Below are 25,146 nucleotides of genomic sequence, written 5' to 3'. Positions count from 1 at the left end.
CAGACGCCCAGTACAGCTGGAAAACACCCCTAGGCTTGCGGGGAGGGAGCTCTGCCAAGAGCTGGGGGGGGGGGGGGAATGCTGCCGCCCTGTGGCAAGGCAGAGAGCTGGGCTGTGGAGTCCCAGGGGCTCCCCACCTCCTGCAAGACACCCAGCAGCGGCCAGCGCAAAAGGGCAGCTGTGGTTTGGAACAGGGGAGAACAGCCTCGGACTCCTGGCAGCCGAGAGCCCTCGAACAAGACTTACAGCAGCATTTTCAAGAGGGGCCTGGCCACTCCAGGACCCCTGGAGCTGGGTTTCAGAGGGCCTGGGTTCCTGCAGCACTCTGAGTACTAGGCCGTAGCTGTCGCAGGGTGGTCTCCAGGAGCGGAGGCAGCTTACGTACATAGGCACTTCCGCCGCAAGGGGCCTTCCCCTCTCAGGCTCTAGTGCACCAGTCTAGACACACGTACCAGAGGAGCACAGAGCGACATGGCAGCCTTGTACACCCCTTTTACCTTACTGGCAAGAAGCCCTCAGCACTGGGCAGCAGTGAATGGGGCTATCAGTGCCTCAGTTTCCCTAGGTGGCCAACAGGATAGAACGCTGCGCTACAGCATGTCCCCCCCCCCCCCCCCCCCGCCCAAAGAATCAGCCCCTGCAGAAAGCTAATGGGTCATGCTCTCAGTGTGTCACCATGTGCCACAACCTGCCCCACCACCTATGGCTGTTTGACTTCACCAGGTGCAAGGCCAGGCTGTCCCCAAATGCTGATCACAGTCTCTTACCGCAGGAGTTCAGCCAGGCCAGCTGCTCAGGAGCATGGCCAGAGCCCCTGTGGCTTTTACTGGCTCATGCCAAGACGACCCAGGGGGGCCAGCCCTGGTCCACAGCCCACGGGCACAGTCCAGCCCTACAGCGCTTGCCCTGGGCTATGCTCAGAAGCCATGCTAAGGGACCCCCACTGCTCCCCACCTCCCCCCCCAGGCTAAGTAAGGGATGCCTTTCATTTCACACCACCAGCAAGGCATGGTTTGAGAACTCGTTTATTGGTCAGAATTGGGCAACAAAACCAGATCGGAACCGGTTCTCCCCCGCCCCAGGGAGCAGCCAGCCGCCAGCCGGTTCAGGTCAGCACATACAGCAGGAGCACTGACACCCAAACGGGCACCGGAGCGGTGGGGGAGAGGTCTCGGGGGCAGCGTTTTGCAGGGACTGTCCCAGACCTGCCAGCTATCGAGGCTTTGCTGCACTCAGCACCCAGCGCCAAGCTGCCAGTTAGGCACGTGAGTCAAAGGCCTTTGATAATCAACGGAGGGGGACTCCTGAGTGCCTAAATCCCTTCTGAAAGTGCGATTAGGCTCCTAAGTCAATTGGGCATTGCCCCTGAGTGCAGCAAGGCCGCCCTAGCATTGACAAGGGGGCTCAGTTCGTAACAGGAATTTGTCAGCTGGGCCGGTTACTCTGTGAGCTCAGTGCATTGAGAAAACCAAAATCCCCCCTCCCACACCGTCCATTCATTCCCCTGCTTTACAATATTTACAGTAATAAAACCCCTAAAGAGCCCCCCAACCCCCCGCCCATGTCAAACTTCCCCTCTACCCAGGGATTGCCTCCTGGCCCAGCTGCAGGATGCCTGAGAGAGATTCCCTGGCACGCCCAGCGTTCAGTCATCATCTCAGAAAGTTGCCGGTCATGAACAACTCCGCCCCAGTCCGTCACACCAGCCTTTCCTCCAAGGATGCTTGTGAAATCCCAGCTGTCCCACCACTGCTGGCTTGGGGCCCCCTAGCGGGCACTCCAGACACAGCCCTGGCTTTTCACCTTCCTCTGGCAGCATCGGCCTCCAAGCTCAGCTGACCCCATCCACATGCTGTTGGGGGAAGGCTGATCATCGTCCCGTAGCCCGGAGGTTAATTATTGCGTTATATCGCGGGTTTGCATTGATGCTGGAGGAGTGGGGGTGCTAAGCTAACAGAGCCAGCGGGTGGGTCTAGTTCTTGTGTTCCCAGGATAGCAACTCCCTGCATTGGGTAGAGCCTCCTACCCCCACAATGCCTGAATGGAAGCTTAAAACCAAAGGGAGGCAGAAATCCCCTTTACAATGTCCACAAAGATCTGGCCAAGGCCAAGACCCTCTGCCAGAGGACCCCTCGGGCCGCTAACACGGTGCAAGAGACCGACTGTGCAGGGGGCAGCTGCATCTCCCCCGCAGCCGGGTCCCTCAATAAAAAAAGTCCCAGGTCCATTACAAGGAGCGCGACAGCTGGTCCCCAAGCAGGTGAATTGGTTCTGGAGATGAGCAGCCCCCGGCCACCCCTGGAAGCTCACAAAGCCACCCGGAGAGCCTTGCGTCGGCTCCCAGGAGGAACGCGGTCAGATGTCCAAGGTGGAGACCTGGGTGATACGGGGGTCAGAGTCGATCTCGTAGCGATAGCGATACTCCTCCATGAAGTTGCGGCAGGCGTCCCGTGTGCTGTTCACCCAGGTCTTGATGCCCTTGCGGTTCAGGTAGAGCACGAAGAGGAAGACCACGCCGATGACGCCCAGGACGACGCCCAGGAAGACGTACGAGGTCTGCAGAGCGTTCTTGCTGTGCTGGCTGGAGTGGCAGCCCAGCTCGACCCCAGCCAGGTCCAGCAGGGACGTGTTCTGGAGATCCTGGGGGAAGACACAGGCCAGCTTCTCCACGTCGGCCACCTGCTGGCTCTGATTCAGCCAGCTCACCAGGTCCTCGATGTCGCAGTTGCACAGGAAAGGGTTGTCCCTCAGGAAGAGGCGGAGGTGCAACTGCCTCCCCAGCTCGGCCAGCGCCTCCACCCGCAGGGTCTTGAGGGCATTCAAGGTCAAATCCAGGTGCTCAAGGTCAAGGCCAGCAAAGGTGGCGTTCTTGATGTCCACCAGGGAGTTGTTCCTCAAGTCCAGGTGCTGGAGGCTGGAGAGGCTGGAGAACATGCCCCGCGGCAGGTAGACGAGCTCGTTGCTGGTCAGCTCCAGTTTGGAGAGGCTCCGGAAGCCACCCTGGGCTATGGCAGCTGCCACAGGCCAGATGGCAGAGGAGTTGTAGAGGGAGCGACTCAGGTTCAGCTCCCAGATGGAGTTGTTCCTGGAGCTGAAAGCATCGGGGTGGATGGTAACCAGGCAGTTATTGCTCAAGTCCAGGTAACGCAGGCTGGGAAGGGCAGAGAAGGCTTGCGACGCCACACTGCTGATCCTGGAGCGGGAGAGAGAAACGATCAGGGCGAGGATCCTAGGAGACCTAACAAAGCAGGACTCCAATTCGGCCCCTTGGCGATAGCCCACCACGTGGGACTGGGGCCTTTCCTAGGTCCCCCTTCCCACCCAGCTCCAGAGCTGCTCCCACACAATGACCCATCAATGCCTGCATGCAACGAGTTTGCTGAGTCTCAGTCTGCTTCCCAGGCAGCAGGGGTGAACGGGCCCTGGAGAATGAACCCCCTTGGAGGGATGCGAATGGGTAACTGGTAAACATCACCCTTACTGGATGATGCTTACTGGATGTCAGTTAACTGGTACCCAGGAGGAGCTGCCCTCTGCCCTGCTCACAGCCTGGGGAAGGGGGAGAGGAAGCTGGCCAACCTGTACATGGGGGGCTGGGAGCAGGAGCTGGCTGCCCTGTGTGCAGAAACTCCCCACCTCCCACTTGGGGCTGAGAGCCGGCAGCAGGAGTTGGCATCCTCAAGCACAGGGGAGGGCCACCAGCAGCCCCACTTATGGGGTGGGATCCTGTTTAATTGGTTAACCAGATAACCCTAAGGTTTAACCGGGTAACTGATTAACTAGGATTTTACATCCCGACTCCCTTTGCACCTCTAGGGGTGCTCCCCCCAGGCATCAAGCTGGATAGACAATCAGGGCCGGCTTTAGGTAGCGTGGTGCCCAATTCGAAGAGCTTCGATGGGGCCCTGGCAGCTATGATTTTTTGTTGGGAAAAAAAAAAAAAAACCCACCGCACACACACACACACAAACAAAAAAAAGAGTCATGGCCCCTTTAAATCCAGGGAAGCTGCCGCACTCCTCCTCCGGGGCCAACACCCCCTTCCACAGTGTGCCCGGCCGGCCACAGAGCTGTGGGAGGGGAGCAGCCAGCGAGGGGCTCTCTTATGTGTGGGGCCCGATTCGGGGGAATCGGTCGAATCGGCCTAAAGCCGGCCCTGTAGACAATGGCGATGCAACATAAGAGCAGCTAGACTGGGTCAGACCAAAAGTCCATCTAGCCCAGCGGCCTGTCTGCCGATGGTGGCCAGCGCCAGGCTCCCCAGAGGGTGTGAGCAGAACAGAGAACCGTCAAGTGATCCATCCCCCTGCTGCCCAGTTCCAGCTTCTAACATGCAGAGGAGAGGGATAGCTCAAGCCACTAAACCCAGAGTTGTGAGCTCAATCTGTGAGGGGGCCATTTAGGGATCTGGGGCAACCTTTCAGGGATGGTACTTGGTCCTGCCGTGAGGGCAGGGGACTGGACTCCATGACCTCTCAAGGTCCCTTCTGGCTCTATGAGATAGGTGTATCTCTATATTGTGCGTCCCTGCCCATCCATGAATGTATCTAGCTCTTTTTTTAAAGTCCTGGCCTTCACAATATCCTCTGGCAAGGAGTTCCACAGATTAACTGTGCTTTGTGTGAAGAAATACTTCCTTTTGTCTGAAAGAGGGTTGTGTTGCCAAGGCCCGTGTTGTTGCTGTGCTGTGGGCAAATGGAGGATTTCAGCCTATAGGGAAACCTGTATATACAATGACACATGGGTTCTCCCTCTGGAGATATTTCATGCATCCGGTCATGGGTGCCCTACCCTCAGATTCTTCAGGAAAAAGTTTTCTACTCCTACCTCTGCCTCACTGTCTGGTCTTGGACAAGTCACATCCTTCCTCTATGAGCTTAGGCCCCTTCGCAAAGGACTTTGAGAGAGCAGGGATGAACACTACCACAAGACCTTAAGTGTTACTTTGGAACCTGTCAGTGTCCCTTTAAGGGCAGCAGAATTTTAATCACACTCACAGAACCAAATTCCGCTGTCACATGCACACATGCTAGTCTCCAAAATGCAAATGTCTGTGGGTGGAATCAGGTCCCTGAGGATCTGCAGGAGTCAGCCACCCTCCCAGAAGGTGATGAACTCCAGATCCTCCTCAGCATTCATGCCTCCCACATGGGAGCAACAAAAGGCCCCAGCGTGGCCAAAAGGCCCTTTTATGCACTGTTTATTCCCATCCCCGCTACCAGGGATAGTGGGGGCAGGGGGATGCCACTTAGTGTTAGTCAGTTGCTGGAGCGGGAATCATTCCTGCCCTGAACGGGGCTAACATAGGGCTCAATCCTGCAAACTGCTGAACAACTGCGGTTCCCATTGACTTGGCGGAGCGTTGAGGGCACTCGGTACTTGACTCGCACCGGGCCTAGTTCTCCCCATAAAGGAGCTGGCTGGAGGCCTGAAACATTCCTGTGATGTCTGGGAACTGACTGATCCCAGAGGGATCTTTAATGTGGATTTGGAACGGTCCTGATTCTGGTTCCATACAATAAACAAAGGGCTGCCACTCTTCTTAATCAGCGGGTATAAATCAAGAGCCTGGGCGCTCCGGTGGACTAGAAAGCCAGGCCTGGTTTCTGGGTGCTTGAGGCACAAGTAACAGAGCCTGCTCCTCGTGGTTCATGGGATTACTGAAGGGGAACAAGAGAGGTTTGCCCCAGCCCCGAGACATAAGCCAGAAGGAGCGGCTTTCACAGAGGAGCTCAGGCCAGGTTCAGCGCTGACACCAACTTTGCAACACCCGAAGTTTCAGGCTCCTGCCGGGCCAGGTACAGGCAAATTTCTACTAAACACCGGCCAGAGGCAGAGGGGAGGCTGCAACAGGCTGGAAATTACTTTTCAGAAACCTAGGGGTACGTGTGCAGCACTTTGAGATATGCTGGTCCCTTAAATCTGTGTTTGAACAGCCCTTGGCACTCACCTGCGCCCCTTGCCCACCCCAACACCTGCCGTCACACACCCCAACACGCCGCCCTCCGCCCCAACCCCGACACCTGCCATCACACACGCCAACACGCCGCCCTTCGCCCCAACCCCGACACCTGCCGTCACACACCCCAACACGCCACCCTCCGCCCCAACCCCGACACCTGCCATCACACACCCCAACACGCCGCCCTCCGCCCCAACCGCGACACCTGCCGTCACACACCCCAACACGCCGCCCTCCGCCCCAATCCCGACACCTGCCGTCACACACCCCAACACGCCGCCCTCAGCCCCAACCCCAACACCTGCCATCACACACCCCAACACGCCGCCCTCCGCCCCAACCCCGACACCTGCCATCACACACGCCAACACGCCGCCCTTCGCCCCAACCCCGACACCTGCCGTCACACACCCCAACACGCCACCCTCCGCCCCAACCCCGACACCTGCCATCACACACCCCAACACGCCGCCCTCCGCCCCAACCGCGACACCTGCCGTCACACACCCCAACACGCCGCCCTCCGCCCCAATCCCGACACCTGCCGTCACACACCCCAACACGCCGCCCTCAGCCCCAACCCCAACACCTGCCATCACACACCCCAACACGCCGCCCTCCGCCCCAACCCCGACACCTGCCGTCACAGACCCCAACACGCCGCCCTCCGCCCCAACACCGACACCTGCCGTCACACACCCCAACACGCCGCCCTCCGCCCCAACACCGACACCTGCCGTCACACACCCCAACACGCCGTCCACCGCCCCAACCCCGACACCTGCCGTCACACACCCCAACACGCCGCCCTCCGCCCCAACACCGACACCTGCCGTCACACACCCCAACACGCCACCCTCCGCCCCAACCCCGACACCTGCCGTCACACACCCCAACACGCCGCCCTCCGCCCCAACCCCGACACCTGCCGTCACACACCCCAACACGCCGCCCTCCGCCCCAACCCCGACACCTGCCGTCACACACCCCAACACGCCGCCCTCCGCCCCAACCCCGACACCTGCCGTCACACACCCCAACACGCCGCCCTCAGCGCCAACCCCGACACCTGCCGTCACACACCCCAACACGCCGCCCTCCGCCCCAACCCCGACACCTGCCGTCACACACCCCAACACGCCGCCCTCCGCCCCAACCCCGACACCTGCCGTCACACACCCCAACACGCCGCCCTCAGCCCCAACCCCGACACCTGCCGTCACACACCCCAACACGCCGCCCTCCGCCCCAACCCCGACACCTGCCATCACACACCCAAACACGCCACCCTCCGCCCCAACCCCGACACCTGCCGTCACACACCCCAACACGCCGCCCTCCGCCCCAACCCCGACACCTGCCATCACACACCCCAACACGCCGCCCTCCGCCCTAACCCCGACACCTGCCGTCACACACCCCAACACGCCACCCTCAGCCCCAACCCCGACACCTGCCATCACACACCCCAACACGCCGCCCTCCGCCCCAACCCCGACACCTGCCGTCACACACCCCAACACGCCGCCCTCAGCCCCAACCCCGACACCTGCCGTCACACACCCCAACACGCCACCCTCCGCCCCAACCCCGACACCTGCCGTCACACACCCCAACACGCCGCCCTCAGCCCCAACCCCGACACCTGCCATCACACACCCCAACACGCCGCCCTCCGCCCCAACCCCGACACCTGCCGTCACACACCCCAACACGCCGCCCTCCGCCCCAACCCCGACACCTGCCGTCACACACCCCAACACGCCACCCTCCGCCCCAACCCCGACACCTGCCGTCACACACCCCAACACGCCGCCCTCAGCCCCAACCCCGACACCTGCCGTCACACACCCCAACACGCGCCCTCAGCCCCAACCCCGACACCTGCCGTCACACACCCCAACACGCCGCCCTCCGCCCCAACCCCGACACCTGCCGTCACACACCCCAACACGCCACCCTCAGCTCCCCTCCGTCCCATCCCCGACACCTGCCGTCACACACCCCAACACGCCGCCCTCCGCCCCAACCCCGACACCTGCCGTCACACACCCCAACACGCCGCCCTCCGCCCCAACCCCGACACCTGCCGTCACACACCCCAACACGCCGCCCTCCGCCCCAACCCTGCCATCACACACCCCAACACGCCGCCCTCCGCCCCAACACGGACACCTGCCGTCACACACCCCAACACGCCGCCCTCCGCCCCAACCCCGACACCTGCCGTCACACACTCCAACACGCCGCCCTCCGCCCCAACCCCGACACCTGCCGTCACACACCCCAACACGCCGCCCTCCGCCCCAACCCCGACACCTGCCGTCACACACCCCAACACGCCACCCTCCGCCCCAACCCCGACACCTGCCGTCACACACCCCAACACGCCGCCCTCAGCCCCAACCCCGACACCTGCCGTCACACACCCCAACACGCGCCCTCAGCCCCAACCCCGACACCTGCCGTCACACACCCCAACACGCCGCCCTCCGCCCCAACCCCGACACCTGCCGTCACACACCCCAACACGCCACCCTCAGCTCCCCTCCGTCCCATCCCCGACACCTGCCGTCACACACCCCAACACGCCGCCCTCCGCCCCAACCCCGACACCTGCCGTCACACACCCCAACACGCCGCCCTCCGCCCCAACCCCGACACCTGCCGTCACACACCCCAACACGCCGCCCTCCGCCCCAACCCTGCCATCACACACCCCAACACGCCGCCCTCCGCCCCAACACGGACACCTGCCGTCACACACCCCAACACGCCGCCCTCCGCCCCAACCCCGACACCTGCCGTCACACACTCCAACACGCCGCCCTCCGCCCCAACCCCGACACCTGCCGTCACACACCCCAACACGCCGCCCTCCGCCCCAACCCCTGCCATCACACACCCCAACACGCCGCCCTCCGCCCTAACCCCGACACCTGCCGTCACACACCCCAACACGCCGCCCTCCGCCCTAACCCCGACACCTGCCGTCACACACCCCAACACGCGCCCTCAGCCCCAACCCCGACACCTGCCGTCACACACCCCAACACGCCGCCCTCCGCCCCAACCCCGACACCTGCCGTCACACACCCCAACACGCCGCCCTCCGCCCCAACCCCGACACCTGCCGTCACACACCCCAACACGCCGCCCTCCGCCCCAACCCTGCCATCACACACCCCAACACGCCGCCCTCCGCCCTAACCCCGACACCTGCCGTCACACACCCCAACACGCCGCCCTCCGCCCCAACCCCGACACCTGCCGTCACACACCCCAACACGCCGCACTCCGCCCCAACCCCGACACCTGCCGTCACACACCCCAACACACCGCCCTCCGCCCCAACCCCGACACCTGCCGTCACACACCCCAACACGCCACCCTCCGCCCCAACCCCGACACCTGCCATCACACACCCCAACACGCCACCCTCCGCCCCAACCCCGACACCTGCCGTCACACACCCCAACACGCCACCCTCAGCTCCCCTCCGTCCCATCCCCGACACCTGCCGTCACACACCCCAACACGCCGCCCTCAGCCCCAACCCCGACACCTGCCATCACACACCCCAACACGCCGCCCTCAGCCCCAACCCCGACACCTGCCGTCACACACCCCAACACGCCACCCTCAGCTCCCCTCCGTCCCATCCCCGACACCTGCCGTCACACACCCCAACACGCCGCCCTCAGCCCCAACCCCGACACCTGCCGTCACACACCCCAACACGCCGCCCTCCGCCCCAACCCCGACACCTGCCGTCACACACCCCAATACGCCGCCCTCCGCCCCAACCCCGACACCTGCCGTCACACACCCCAACACGCCGCCCTCCGCCCCAACCCCGACACCTGCCGTCACACACCCCAACACGCCGCCCTCCGCCCCAACCCCGACACCTGCCGTCACACACCCCAACACGCCACCCTCAGCCCCAACCCCGACACCTGCCGTCACACACCCCAACACGCCGCCCTCCGCCCCAACCCCGACACCTGCCGTCACACACCCCAACACGCCGCCCTCCGCCCCAACCCCGACACCTGCCGTCACACACCCCAACACGCCGCCCTCAGCTCCCCTCCGTCCCATCCCCGACACCTGCCGTCACACACCCCAACACGCCGCCCTCCGCCCCAACCCCGACACCTGCCGTCACACACCCCAATACGCCACCCTCCACCCCAACCCTGCCATCACACACCCCAACACGCCGCCCTCAGCTCCCCTCCGTCCCGCCCCCGACACCTGCCGTCACACACCCCAACACGCCGCCCTCAGCTCCCCTCCGTCCCGCCCCCGACACCTGCCGTCACACACCCCAACACGCCACCCTCCGCCCCAACCCCGACACCTGCCATCACACACCCCAACACGCCGCCCTCAGCCCCAACCCCGACACCTGCCGTCACACACCCCAACACGCCACCCTCAGCTCCCCTCCGTCCCATCCCCGACACCTGCCGTCACACACCCCAATACGCCACCCTCCACCCCAACCCTGCCATCACACACCCCAACACGCCGCCCTCAGCTCCCCTCCGTCCCGCCCCCGACACCTGCCGTCACACACCCCAACACGCCGCCCTCAGCTCCCCTCCGTCCCGCCCCCGACACCTGCCGTCACACACCCCAACACGCCACCCTCCGCCCCAACCCCGACACCTGCCATCACACACCCCAACACGCCGCCCTCAGCCCCAACCCCGACACCTGCCGTCACACACCCCAACACGCCACCCTCAGCTCCCCTCCGTCCCATCCCCGACACCTGCCGTCACACACCCCAACACGCTGCCCTTCGCCCCAACCCCGACACCTGCCGTCACACACCCCAACACGCCGCCCTCCGCCCCAACCCCGACACCTGCCGTCACACACCCCAACACGCCGCCCTCCGCCCCAACCCCGACACCTGCCGTCACACACCCCAATACGCCACCCTCCACCCCAACCCTGCCATCACACACCCCAACACGCCGCCCTCAGCTCCCCTCCGTCCCGCCCCCGACACCTGCCGTCACACACCCCAACACGCCACCCTCAGCTCCCCTCCGTCCCATCCCCGACACCTGCCGTCACACACCCCAACACGCCGCCCTCAGCCCCAACCCCGACACCTGCCATCACACACCCCAACACGCCGCCCTCAGCCCCAACCCCGACACCTGCCGTCACACACCCCAACACGCCACCCTCAGCTCCCCTCCGTCCCATCCCCGACACCTGCCGTCACACACCCCAACACGCCGCCCTCAGCCCCAACCCCGACACCTGCCGTCACACACCCCAACACGCCGCCCTCCGCCCCAACCCCGACACCTGCCGTCACACACCCCAATACGCCGCCCTCCGCCCCAACCCCGACACCTGCCGTCACACACCCCAACACGCCGCCCTCCGCCCCAACCCCGACACCTGCCGTCACACACCCCAACACGCCGCCCTCCGCCCCAACCCCGACACCTGCCGTCACACACCCCAACACGCCACCCTCAGCCCCAACCCCGACACCTGCCGTCACACACCCCAACACGCCGCCCTCCGCCCCAACCCCGACACCTGCCGTCACACACCCCAACACGCCGCCCTCCGCCCCAACCCCGACACCTGCCGTCACACACCCCAACACGCCGCCCTCAGCTCCCCTCCGTCCCATCCCCGACACCTGCCGTCACACACCCCAACACGCCGCCCTCCGCCCCAACCCCGACACCTGCCGTCACACACCCCAATACGCCACCCTCCACCCCAACCCTGCCATCACACACCCCAACACGCCGCCCTCAGCTCCCCTCCGTCCCGCCCCCGACACCTGCCGTCACACACCCCAACACGCCGCCCTCCGCCCCAACCCCGACACCTGCCATCACACACCCCAACACGCCGCCCTCAGCCCCAACCCCGACACCTGCCGTCACACACCCCAACACGCCACCCTCCGCCCCAACCCCGACACCTGCCATCACACACCCCAACACGCCGCCCTCAGCCCCAACCCCGACACCTGCCGTCACACACCCCAACACGCCACCCTCAGCTCCCCTCCGTCCCATCCCCGACACCTGCCGTCACACACCCCAATACGCCACCCTCCACCCCAACCCTGCCATCACACACCCCAACACGCCGCCCTCAGCTCCCCTCCGTCCCGCCCCCGACACCTGCCGTCACACACCCCAACACGCCGCCCTCAGCTCCCCTCCGTCCCGCCCCCGACACCTGCCGTCACACACCCCAACACGCCACCCTCCGCCCCAACCCCGACACCTGCCATCACACACCCCAACACGCCGCCCTCAGCCCCAACCCCGACACCTGCCGTCACACACCCCAACACGCCACCCTCAGCTCCCCTCCGTCCCATCCCCGACACCTGCCGTCACACACCCCAACACGCTGCCCTTCGCCCCAACCCCGACACCTGCCGTCACACACCCCAACACGCCGCCCTCCGCCCCAACCCCGACACCTGCCGTCACACACCCCAACACGCCGCCCTCCGCCCCAACCCCGACACCTGCCGTCACACACCCCAATACGCCACCCTCCACCCCAACCCTGCCATCACACACCCCAACACGCCGCCCTCAGCTCCCCTCCGTCCCGCCCCCGACACCTGCCGTCACACACCCCAACACGCCACCCTCCGCCCCAACCCCGACACCTGCCGTCACACACCCCAACACGCCGCCCTCCGCCCCAACCCCGACACCTGCCGTCACACACCCCAACACGCCGCCCTCCGCCCCAACCCCGACACCTGCCGTCACACACCCCAACACTCCTCAGCCCCCGTCAGCTCCAACCCCCACACCTGCCGTCACAAAGGAAATGACGTGACCCAATGCTGATTTTACCCGTCTAGCTCCACTGACTTCCTCCTGATGGACCCAACCAACTGTAAGGTCTGAATCCATCCTGTTCTGTTTGGTTATAGATTAACTAGCTGGAGTTACCCGACGTTGCTCGGTCCTGCTCCCTGTCGGCCGATTCGCTTCCCCTCCCACCCCGCCAGCCCTGCTTCCTGCCAGCCAGTTCTCCTCCCGATCTCCACCGGCCAGCCCCGCTGCCCCCAACCCGCCCCCGACCAGCTCTGCTTCCCGCCGGCCACTCCTCCCCCGATCTCCCCCACTCCCACCGGCTGCCCCCCCCCGATTTCCCCCAGTCAGCCCCACTGCCCCCAACCAGCTCTGCTTCCCACCGGCCGCCCGCCCCCGATTTCCTCCGGCCAACCCCACTGCCCCCAACCCCGCTTCCCAGCCAGCCCCACACTCCTCCCAGCCAGTTCCTCCCCTGGCATCAAGTGTGGCCAGGTTTCTTTTTTAAGACTACCTGGTAACCATAGCCACGGGAGGCAGGGCAAATGCCCGAGCTGTTGTGCACGTGGGGGTGGGGCGAGCCCCAGACAGGGCTTTAGGGCCGCAGGCAGCCGGCACGTGACCTAGGGTGGGTGGGGCTGCCCCTGCAGCGCAGCGCGGTGGGTTATCTTTGATTTTCACTGGTTGAGATCAGGCCTGATCGGGTCCAAAAGTACCTTTAAACCTTCTCCTGGAGGAAAGGCTATCCCATGCAAAGTTTGGTTGTGGTAGGTCTTATAGGATATGTCTAGATTACATGCCTCCGCCGACAGGCATGGAAAACAGGCTACCCAACATAGTCAATGAAGCAGAGATTTACATATCCCTGGCTTCATTAAAATAAAAATGGCCGCCGCGCTGTGCCGGCTCAGCTGGTCGTCGGCACAGCGCACGAGTCAAGGCGCGGATCGATCAACAGGGGAAGCCTCTGTCGACCGCTCCTGTAAACCTCGTTTCACAAGGCATAAGGGAGCGATTGACAAAGGCTTCCCCTGTCGACTGATTCGTGTCTTGACTCGCGCGCTGTATCGACGATCATCTGAGCCAGCACAGCGTGGCAGCCATTTTTATTTTAATGAAGCCAGGGATATGTAAATCTCTGCTTCACTGACTATGTCGGGTAGCCTATTTTACATGCCTGTCTGCAGAGGCATGTAGTCTAGACATACCCATAGTGTCCAAGTTATTAGAGCACAAACATTCTCCTTTATGTACAGGCAGTCCCCGGGTTACGTACAAGATAGGGACTGTAGGTTTGTTCTTAAGTTGAATTTGTATGTAAGTCGGAACTGGTACATATTGTAGGGGAAACTCTAGCCGAACATTTCTCCAGAGCTCAGTTCTATTCTCCCACACCTCACTTCCCTCAGTCCTTTATTCTCAAGCTGAGGTGTCTGCTGAGAAAAGCCGCTCCGCATCTCCCTGGTCTGCTGGGGGGGGCGCTAGCTTCGCGTCTCCCTGGTCTGCTGGGGGGAAGCAGCCAGTGCGGGGTTGCCTCACCCCGTTTGTAAGTAGGGATCCGATGTAAGTCGGATCCATGTAACCCGGGGACTGCCTGTATTAGCTATTCTGGAGGGTTTTCCAAGTGGCATGTAGATTTCCAGGGGGGTTGAAGTGACCCTTTTGGGAGGGCTATCTGACGTCTGTTTGCCGGGATCTGGGGTAATGTTTCTATTACTAAGAGGAGCTGGTTTTACCAAACCCCGTCAAGGGGGAAATGTGAGCTCTGAGCAAGCACCCCTCCTACTGACCCGGACACAAGCAGCAGGTTCATGTCTCTCTGACCCAACAGGCAAGACATTCCACTAGCTAATGCCCTGGATTAGACAGAACCAGAGCCTAGAAATTTGATGCCAAGACCTGCTCCCATAGAAACCAATAGCAAGACACTCAGCAGGGTATGTCTACACAGCAATTAAATAGCTGCAGCCGGCCCATGCCAGCTGACACAGGCTACAGGGCTGTTCAACTGTGATGTTGACACACCCGGTGCATCTTGCCATTGGTTTCAATGGGAAATGTGGTTCTAGGGACCCTAAAAGGTGGAGGGTCTCAGAGCTCAGATGGCAGCCTGAGCATGAATGTTTACACTGAAATCAAACAGTTTCTTAGCCCGAGTCAGTGTCTAATTGCACTGTAGAGATACCCCTTTTCCGCCAGGCCAGGCCAGGGCCACCCTTTGAATAATAAACTGTGCTAAGACGGCAGCCACCTCTGCCCACTCGGTGTCCTGGCTCATTGCCGCCGTGGCTAAAGACAGCTCCAAAGCTTTAGTCCCTTAGCAGGGTTTTGGAGCCACTAGGGATGTTTAAAAGTGTTTATTTTTGTAAACGTGTAACTACTGACACTTACGCCTGCCTGCCCTCTCTCCCTTCCCCCGGCACTGGTCCCTCTACATCAGAGGCAACAGCTCGGGGTGGGGCTTAAAAGCCAGCTCCTCACATGTACCAGCTCCCTCCTGCTCCCCCCACGATGCCTCTGATATACAGGCAGTGGGGAGGGGGAGCTTCATGTAACGGTTAGGTTCATGTCAACGGGTCCACGGTCACATCCCTAGTAGCCACTGGGGGAGCATATGCAGGCCCACCCAGGAAGGAGAAGCTACAGCAAGGTTTCTGCTCAGACATCTAGCTACCCAGATGCTAAAGAAATGCTGCTGGAGAAAGCTGCAGCCTCCTGACCCCCACAGGGGCTGTCCTGTGCTTACGCCTCAGACGAGGAGGTCTCCCGCCCTGCCAGTCCTTTCGCAATCAGCTCCTGCACCCTGGCGGCACACAGCGGAGGAGCCAAGTCACGAAGCAGGGCTGGCAGGCAGTGTTAATTTCTTTGGTAGATAAATGGGACACAGGGAACGGGGAAGTGGGTTCTGCTTCCTTACGCCACCGGGGCCTTAGAGATCACGGGCCTTGCCTTCATGATACTGCAGCGGTGGCCAAAGGTCCTAGTCAGGAGCAGAGGGCCCTGGTGGTAGGTGCTGGACAGACATATCGGAAGACACGGGACACGCCCCAAAGGGCTCATGACACAGGGTCTGATCCAAACCCCACTGAATCCACAAAGGCTTCGCACAGAACTCACGGGGCTGCGGCTCGCACTCCAGGAGCAGGACACAGAGGTGCGTGTGATGTGAGAGCCACTGGGCGACATCAGCCATCGCGTGCTCACGTCAGCGTTAGGGAGGTTAGCGATCGTATAACTGAATAGTTGTGTAATCGCATAAAATACCATCGGTTACATGACTATTCGATAGCCAGTGCGCTCCAGCCCCACTCCCGAGGAGTCCCCTACCACCCTGGGCCGCTGCCTCTGTAGCGGAGGCAGCAGCGTAGGGTGGCAGGGGAAGCTGGTCCTTGAGGGGAACCAGTTTTAAAACCAGTCCCCCCATGGACCAGCTGCCTGCCGCCCTGCGCTGCTGCCTCTGATACAGAAGCAGCAGTGCAGGGTGGCAGCAGCCTTTGCCTGTGGGGGGGTCAGGGCCTAGGCTCCCAGCAGACAGAGGCTGGCCCCCAGCAGCAGCCCCCGTCTATGGGGGGGTCCAAGCGCCCCGCAGACAGAGCCTGCTCCGCATCCTGCTCAGACCCCCCCGCAGCCTGGGCCCGCTGGAGACAGAGGATGCTATGTGGGATGTGGGAGCAGCCTCTGTCCGTGGGGAGCTTGCCCCCCTTGCTTTGCGGCAGCCTCCCATGGCCCCTCCCTCCATGCTGCTGCCTCTCATGGACGTGGCAGTGCAGGGCGGGGGGCGGCAGCACCACAGAACCAGTGCTGGGCTCCTCCTCCTCCTCCCCCCGATGCCTCCGATATAGACGCAGCGGGGGGGGGGGGGGGCGGGGGATGCAAGTAAAGATTAACCGATAAGCCTCAGCTTATCGGTTAATCGTATAATTGGCTACTCGCTGACATCCATAGTGAGCGCAGTCACAGGGACTCGTTTCCCCGTCCCCACCGCCCCCAGCCCAGCCTGGCTCTCTTGCTGAGAGCCCCATGGCTGGAACACTGCTGGTGACTCAACTACATCTCTGCCATCGAGAAATGGGCTTGTGTCACAAGAGGATACGACTGAGGTGGCTTCCGGCACCTTCCAAGCAGCTCTGCCGACACAGATGCATTACCCCTCACAGCCCTCTTGGAGCCAGAAGTACCATCCGCCCGTCCCCACCATCCTCGGAGAGACACAGAGGGGCGTCAAAGCGAGTGGCTATTTCTGAAAGTTTAGGCCTCAGTGACGTGATTGGACGATGACTTACCCTGGGTAGCAGCCGCCTGCCGTGGATGGTTTAGACCTGACAACGCCTGCCTCTCAGCAGGGGTTAGACGAGCTGACTCTTGTGGCCCTGTCCCACCCTGTGGCTCTAGGATTCTGGCTACGGAATCCTGGGACTTGGCTTTAAGTTCTTGGCTCCGAGCCGACGAGCTCGCTCCGCCTTGCCAGAGCCCCTCAGACACGTCCCGCTGCGAGCGAGTGCAGACAAAAGAAAGCAATAAATCCCCAGTCCTTTGTACCGTCCCTCTGCGAGGAAGGCGGGCACAGGGCAGAAAGCAGACCTAGCCTGGTTTATTCCAGGACGCTATCTAGCCTGCTCTAAAGATTGCACTGGTGGCTGATGGAAGCCCACTTCCAGCTGCCTCTGGGTGAGCGAATGCGCTGCGGTTTTGCCTCCCAGCCAGACCAGTTGCTCGCCGGCAGAGCTACCGCTGGACGGGCGGCCCTCACAACGGAGATATCAGGCCCCCGCTTCTTCCCTTCTCTGCTCCACATTGGATGTGGGAGCTTCTCCAGAGAACCACAGCGTGGGCAGCAGTGCGAGGCCCTGCCCCCCATGACCTCACCAGCGTGCCCTGGTCCAAGCCAGAGGGAGCTCCACCGAAGGACAGCAGAGCCCGCCAGCCTGGTTGCACAGGGCCCGGCAGTGCTAATGGGCAGGTGGCTTGGGTGATGTGGTCCCTTGCCCACTAAGGAGATGATCACTCAGACTTGGCCTCTGGCTGGCAGCACAACCTGTGCTCACCAGTGCTGGCTGGCTGTGGGGTGGAGACCCAGGCTCGCTGGTCCACTGCCTCGCCCCAAAGCCAATTACCAGGCAGCGGTCCTGACTTCCTCCCCAGCGGGTTGCAGGGCACTGGCAGGTCTCCGCCGACAGACAGAGAGAGGTTCCCACAGCGCCAGCCCCGCCGGAGTCTGTTTCCAAGCAGCATCTCCTGTAAGCTTGTTGCCATGGCAATGTCAGCACGTCTCCTTCCCTGGCGGCGGGGCGAGAAGCGACGATCCAGTGGAACGGACCAGGTGGGACCCGGAACATGGGGACCAGGCACCAGCCACATCCGGCCGACTGGTGGCTCGCCCACATGGACCTGGCAGAGACAGGCATTTCATCAAGCCAGGCCAGCTGCTGGTCCCCAAGTCACCACGAAACCTTCCTCTCCCTGCTGAACACTGCAGCGTACCTGATCAGGCGGCGGGCTCCAAAGGGATCTTTTAAAGAGGCCGAGGCAAAAGGGTCTGATTGGTTCGATTTCTAACCCATGGGCTTCTCCTCCGACAGCTGGTTTTGAAAAGTTACTGAGGACACAAGGGACATGAGTCTGACGGACTCAGCTCAGTCCCCCCCGTTCCCCCCCGTGTTTTGCTCGTATCACAAAAGTCACTCCACACCAGCCTGAACAAGGTGGGAGCCCTGGATCGGGGCGGAGAGGAAAAGAGCCAGGAATAATTGCCACGCGACACCAGCGCCAATACAGCTGCAGGTGCTAGAACTGGTCATTGATCAGTGGGGCCCGGATTCATAATGCAGGACGGCTACCTCTGCCCCAGGGCATGCTGGGAAACGATGAACGGCACGTGTCTAGCTCCTGCAGAACAAAGTCACTGCCAAACTTCCTCCCATTCTCCCGTGAATAGGTTCAGCCGAATCAACCGCCCTGTGGAGCGATTGGCTCAGAGGGACGAAGGATCCAACATTTCTACTAGGGTGAGGCATTGTGAAGAGGTTGCAGATATTCCTCCCAGCAGACAGCTTTCCTGGCTGCTCCCGCCTCCTGTCCTAGCCAGTGAGATCTCAGTTTAGCGGCTGGCTGAACGACCGGAAGGGGCAGAAAAAGCAGCATTGAGAGGAGGTGGCCAGCATTCCCTCTGAACACCTGCTAGATCGGGCCCAAGGCGTTCCTGTCAGGGACACAATGGCGGGTTTTCCCTTCCTCGCTCCTGCACCAGCTGCAGCCGGCGGGACCGAATGTTTCCTCCTCACCGCACCTCCCTATGCTGGAGGCAGAGTCTTTGCCCTTTGGCCCCCTCCCTTCCCATACCTGGACTCCCCAGCCAGCATCCTCTGGCAGCTCCTGATCAGAATCATGGGCCTGTAACTCCACAGCTAGGCCCGGCCTGAGGATCTGAGCCCCCTCACCTCCAAACCCAGACGGGTCCATCCCATGCAGGATTACGAGAACAAGCCCCTCTCCACTGAGCCCTGAGAGGTGGGGAAAGCTGCAGCAACGGGCTCCTTTAAACCCTGCCAGCCTTACCCGACAGACTGGTAAACACGAGGTCAGGGACAAGCCAGAAGTATCTGCTTGGGGCACTGGAGCGCTACAAGCCAGACCCCTGAAGTGCACTTAGTACCATGGCTCTCTGGATCTGGGGTCTATGACCCCATAGCCTTCATGCTGGGGGAGGACCTGGCCCCCATTTACTGAACCAAACCCATGGGCTCTTCAGAGAGCCACCTGCTCTGGAAAGCCTGGGAGGGGGTTGCATCTTTTCGCGTGACTGGCATTTATTGTGCACAAGAAACGGGGGGGGCGGGGGGGGGTGCAGAAGCAGGCTTACCGCCCGGGAGGGGAACAGTGCACTGGCAAGAGGCTGCTCCAGCCAGCCATCTGGCAGGTGCCCTTAGAGGTAAAGCACCCATGCAAGTCTCCCCTCTCCCCCACCTGCAAGTCATCCAGGCTAGCTCTGTGCCGCGGGGCCCCACATGGAACGGGGAGCTGGAATGCCGACAGTCGAGGACGAGGACGGCTGGGAAGGGAAGGGTTTACACTTACCCGAGTGACGTCCGATCAGAGGAGACACTGACCTCAGCACCTGTGCCTACTGCAGTTACTAGCCCCTTCCCCAAAGCACTGGCAGGTAAGAGACTGGTTCAGGTGGACCACGGTCTGACCCCGTCTGGCAGTGCCTGGGCAAAACAGCTCCCCATTTCCCACCTGTTTTCAGGCTTTCACAGCAAGGCTCGAGGGCCCGGCAATACTCTAAGCCAGGGGTCTCTGACCTTTTTAAGCACCAGATCACTTTTTAAATTGAAGTGCAATGTAAGATCTATCCCAAACCCCAATACCCCGGCCCCACTTCCTTCGTGCCTCTTCTCCGAGGGCCCGCCCCTGCTCACTTCGTCCTCCCTTCTCCATTCTCCCTCCCTTTCACCAAGCAGGAGCAGGGGGTTGGGGCGCAGAGTCTTGGGCTAAGGGATTTGGAGTGTGAGGGGGCTCTGAGCTGAGCCTGGGGCAGGGAGTTGGGATGCAGGATGGGGTTCTGGGTGCAGGCTTTGGGAGGGAGTTTGTGTTCGGGGGCTCAGGATTGGGGCAGGGGGCACAGGAGGGGGTTCATGACTGGGGCAGGAGTTCGGAACTGGTTCCAGCTGGGTGCTGCTTAGCTCAGGTGGCTCCTGGGTGGGGGTGCAGTGGGGCTAAGGCAGGCTCACCCCTGCCCTGGCCCTGCACCACTCCCAAAGGCAGCCAACAAACTCCCTCCCATCCCAAGCCCTGTTGTACTCCCCGCACCCTGTTCTGTGGAGATAGAGTACAGGATGGGAGCGGGCACCCTGACATCTGCACCCCTCCTCTCCCTTCCCTGCTCTGCACAGCAAGTAGGAGGCTCCCAGGGCGGGGAGGGGGCACAACAGGGCTGGGATGGAGGGAGTTTGCTGGCTGCTTTTGAGAGTGGGGCAGGGCCAGGGCAGGCGTGAGCTTCCCGGGGGCGAAGGGGGCAGCTCTAAGGCAAAGGCAGGAGGTGTGCAGCAGTGGAGGGAGGAGCCACTGAAGTGCTGCACTTGACAGCCTCCTGGCCAAACCAGTCAGGATCCCCTGTCAGAGGCTCCAAGATCTACCGGTAGATCCTGATCTATTGGTTGGTGACCACTGCTCTAAGGAGCCTTCCACTCACAGAAAGCTGGTTTGACTCCAGCCGAGCTCGGCAGAGAGCATTCAGCTGCCAGCACGACACCAGTTAGTGAGTCTCACCCAATTCCTTCACAAACCCACTGGTGCAAAGGGCACTTTGCTGGCTGTCACGACGGACAGTTCAAGGAGCATGGACGATCTGCACACCTCTTAACATGCCCCACACTGGCGGGGTAGCTGGTTTACTGCTGCTGGCTTCTCAGCAGCTAAATCAACTGCACCAGTCATCAGGGCTGTCAAAGCAGCACTAAATTCACTTCTTCCACACCACATAGGCCTGTCCCTGAAGGTAACGCTCCAGGAAGTGACTATAACTGATTTTCACTCCTTTCTGCCCATCTGCTACAGACACCCCCCACCGCGGTCCACGTGTTCGCTCTGGCGCAGACGGCCAAGTCACAGCACGTGAGCAGAGTACAGGCAAACAAGGCAACCCTATTCAAAATCCACCAGCACGACCCCCTGGCAGCAATGCCGAGACATCTCAATCAGCCTCCTCAGAAAGACCCCGTACAAATAGTCACAACACGCAGCGAAACCAGCAAGAAGGACCAGGCCTGACAGGCAAACTCAAGTCTCAAGTGACCCAGCAAAGTACTTGCAGTATCTTTCGTGCATCAGGAATGACAGGCAGGATCAGTCCAGTCTGCCCAGTATCCTGCCTCTGACAGCAGCCAGCACCAGCTACTCCGGCAAAGGTGCAAGAAACTCTGCAGTTCTAACTTGCTCACAGAGGAAATTTCTTCCTGTCCCTTTGGTTAGGGGTTCCCTGAAGCATTGCGGAAGGGAGAGAGGACTTTGTTACAACAAATAGTCTTTAAAGTGCTACCAGACTATTTGTTGTTGTTGAAGTTTTTCCTGTTACAGGCTAACTCGGCCACCCCGCTGCAGCTTTTGTTATAACAGAAAGAGGATTCTTTCCTGAGGCTGCTAGGCACAGACAAGTCCTGTGGTTCCCTCTGGCTCCTGGACGAAACGTTCATGCTGTTAGTCCTCACACAAGGTCTCCCCAGATCCTGGGTTGGGCCCTGCTGTTGCGGTAGGATGGGCTCAGCACACCACAGTACCCAACCCAAATTCCCAGCAGAACTATTCGGAGGCCGCTCCTTCACATTTGGATTTAGTCACTTTCACCAGATGTTTTTCTGGTGGAGTCCTGCAGGAAAGTCACACTGGAGCAGCTCTGCACCCTTCGGAAGCTAACTCACTCCCAGCCAGGCTGAGCCGACTCTCTGCCCTGAAATCCGGCACAGCGCACAAGACAGAGCTCTCCAAAAAGCAGCATGCCCTGCCTGCCACGTGTGCACCAAGGCCAAGAGCTCCCTCCCGCCACCCTGAGCTGAGGACAAGTTCAGATTCAATTCAGCCCATGCCAGCTTCACTGAACCCATGAGACCTTGCAGATGGTGAGAAGTGGGACTCAGGCTTCCCCACAGATCTGCCCCCACCCCTCAAGCGCTTCATCCGCTGCTGTGTGCCAGCCTGCTCTCCAGATACTTCATCACATTGCTTTCCTGCACATACCAAGATCAAATGAAAGATTCCTCAACAGGTCCTAGGCTCTCTAGACACAAACAGCCTCCTGAACGTGACCTGCAAGTGCCAAATCCAAACAGGTGCCAGCCTGCGGCACTGCCAACGGGCGCTTTGCAAGGCCAGCGAGAGCTTTACTTTCCTGTGGCTTCGCTCCCCAGGACTGGTTCCTGTAAGGTCTGGTGCACTGTGACGGGAGCCCTGTTTCTCCGGCTTGGGAGAGCTGGAGATGAAGACTTCCCCATGGGATTCAGCAGCACTTCTAATAGTTATAGCAAAGGAGAAATCAGACAGTTTCATGGGACTGAGGATCAGAGCTGCTAATTCCCATGTGAGCAAATTAAAGGCTCAGAAGCAGCTCAGTGTGCCCAGGCCTCTAGGTGTGAAATCATGGACGCACTGGAAATCTGGAGGCTGCCTTAACCTCTTGGGCCTGCTTAGCCAGCCCACTCAGAGGTGACCTCCTTGTGTCCCTTCAAGGAGTCAATGGGCTCTGCATGCGGCAGAACCAGAGAGAGCCCAAAGGCGCTTGCATATTTCCCTGTGGATGCACATGGAAATAGCGTAGGTTGTACATTTACCACATACGTCGGCACATACACATTTCTATTGTGTAAATCTGCGCCCGCAGGGGTGCACGGTGCCAAGAACCTGCAGCCATGCCCTTTACAAACGCAGTGCAGACCCCAGAACAACCTGGCCAGATCAGTGCTCCATCTAGCCTGCTGCGCCGGCTCTGAGTGATGTTTCAGAGAAAGACGCAAGAAACCACAAAACTGGGAAACTCTGGAATGCCATGCCCAGAAGGGAAGTATCTTCCTAATCCCCACCAGTGCACAACTCTCTCGTGCCCTGAAGCATGAGCATTTAGATCCCTTCTGAAATAAGCTGACCCTTCCTTATGCACAGTGGTTATGTGGATGATCGTTATTGATTATAAGCATCTCATCCTTTTTGGAATCCTGCTAAGCTTTCGAGTGCAGGGGCATCTTGTGGCAGTGAGTTCCGCAGGTCAGTGCAGCATAATGTAAAAAAAAAAAAGTAATTGTCTCTCCTCCATATGAGGAAACTTACGCTGCCCCACACACCATCCTCACCAGCAGTCTGGGGCATTACCTGTTGCTGGCCAGGGAGAGGGTGACAAGGTTGGGCAGCCCCCGGAAGTCCTGGCTGTTGATGCGAGTGATCTGGTTGCCGGTGATGAAGAGGTTGCGGGTGTATCTGGGGATCTCAGCCGGAACAGCGCTCAGCTCCTTCAGAACACACTTGACAGTCCGGGCTGGTTCCGAACACTCACAGGGGACGGGGCAAGCCTGGCAAGCAAGCTGGGCAAGAAGAAGGCTCAGGAGCAGGAGCCCCCAGGACCCCAGACTGGCAGGGGGGGGCTCCCGGACGGACATTTCCAATATGCCAGTCTCAGCTGTTTCCGCCTGCAGACAAAGGGGAGGGGGGGGGGGTCACTAGAGTCCAGCATGATGTAAACCAAGCCAAGTGCCCCAAAGCCTCCTCCGAGAGCTAGTAACAGGGATGCAGGGTCTGTGCAGAGACTCGGTACCCCCAGGGTGCCGGGCCACACTGGCACCCAGAGTGGAGCACTGCACCCCGGTCAGCACGCCCTGCCCCCTTACACAGTGCCCCATCCCCTCACAGTCCTTCCCCCCTTTCATATGCCCCCATTTCTATCCCCTACCTCCCTCTCCTCGAGGCCCCCCTGCCGCCACCCCCCTGCCTTCTACAGCCCCCGCCAGCGCCTTTGCGCCCCCAGCTCCCCCCCTCGCGCCCGCCCGGCCCCACTGCACACCCCTTCCCCACCCCTTCTCCCCAAACTTTCTGTGCATTTTGCTCCCTGCCCGGATCCCCCTCCCCCCCCACGCGTGCCGTCTGGCCGGGCGGGCGCGAGCCTCCCCCGCGGCTGGGGACGGGCAGCCGGGACCCCGCAGGCGACTCACCGTGTCCCCGCTGCGGGCAGGACTCCGCTCCCCTTCCCAGCGGGCTCGGCCGAGAGCGCACAATGGGCTGAACGAGATTCAAAGGCAGCGGGCGGGGCCGGCGGGGAGGGGACTGGCCGGCCCGCCTCCTTCCTCCCAGCCATCGCGGGCTCGGCCCCCGCCCGGGGTACCTGCCGCCCCGCGCCGGCCCTTCGCAGCCATCCCCCCCCGGCGGCAAAGGCTCCGCGCCCGGCCCGGGTGCCACGTGCTGCCAGCGAGGGGAAAACAAGACAACGCCCCGCGTGGGCTGCACACCCACCCGCGCCAGACGCAGGCCCACGCGCGGGCAGGCAGCCCCGCACGCCAAGCCCCGGGCAGGGCGCACACACAGGCCACGTCGGCACACGCCTGTGTGCGGGGTCAGAGCCGCTGACCCACAGGAAAATCCCGCACTGACGTGGCCCCCGACTCCCCACGTTCCTCTTGCCCACCGGAGAATAGAGGGGCCCAGCCGGGTAGATGTCTGTGTGCTCCAGCCTTGCCGTGGGGCAGCAGGGGGGCTGGAGCACCAGTGCAGGTGCCCCGGTGCTGGGGGGCTGGATCCAGGCAAGCCGCCCCCCGGGTCTGAGGTTCCCCACCCCTGACTTCTCGAGTCTGGCTTAGCCAGGCAAACCAAGCCTTG

The 25,146-nt window shown here is 61.5% G+C and overlaps 1 protein-coding gene across 1 annotated transcript; it reads right to left on the bottom strand.

Annotated features, from left to right (window-relative positions):
* Positions 1–1,009: 1,009 nt before the first annotated feature.
* On the bottom strand, positions 1,010–24,826 carry LOC102446958 (trophoblast glycoprotein-like). Its single transcript, XM_075908738.1, has 3 exons — positions 24,486–24,826; positions 23,653–23,966; positions 1,010–3,193 (listed from the first exon to the last, which is right to left on the bottom strand). The coding sequence occupies exons 2-3, from the start codon at positions 23,934–23,936 to the stop codon at positions 2,356–2,358; spliced, it is 1,122 nt and encodes a 373-aa protein (XP_075764853.1). The 5' UTR covers positions 23,937–23,966; positions 24,486–24,826; the 3' UTR covers positions 1,010–2,355.
* Between the last annotated feature and the right edge of the window lie 320 nt (positions 24,827–25,146).

This window comes from Pelodiscus sinensis, chromosome 25 (genome assembly GCF_049634645.1).
Source record: "Pelodiscus sinensis isolate JC-2024 chromosome 25, ASM4963464v1, whole genome shotgun sequence".
Taxonomy (NCBI): domain Eukaryota; kingdom Metazoa; phylum Chordata; order Testudines; family Trionychidae; genus Pelodiscus; species Pelodiscus sinensis.
Note: the sequence above shows the minus strand (reverse complement) of the source record. Positions and strands in the feature narration are given on the sequence as shown.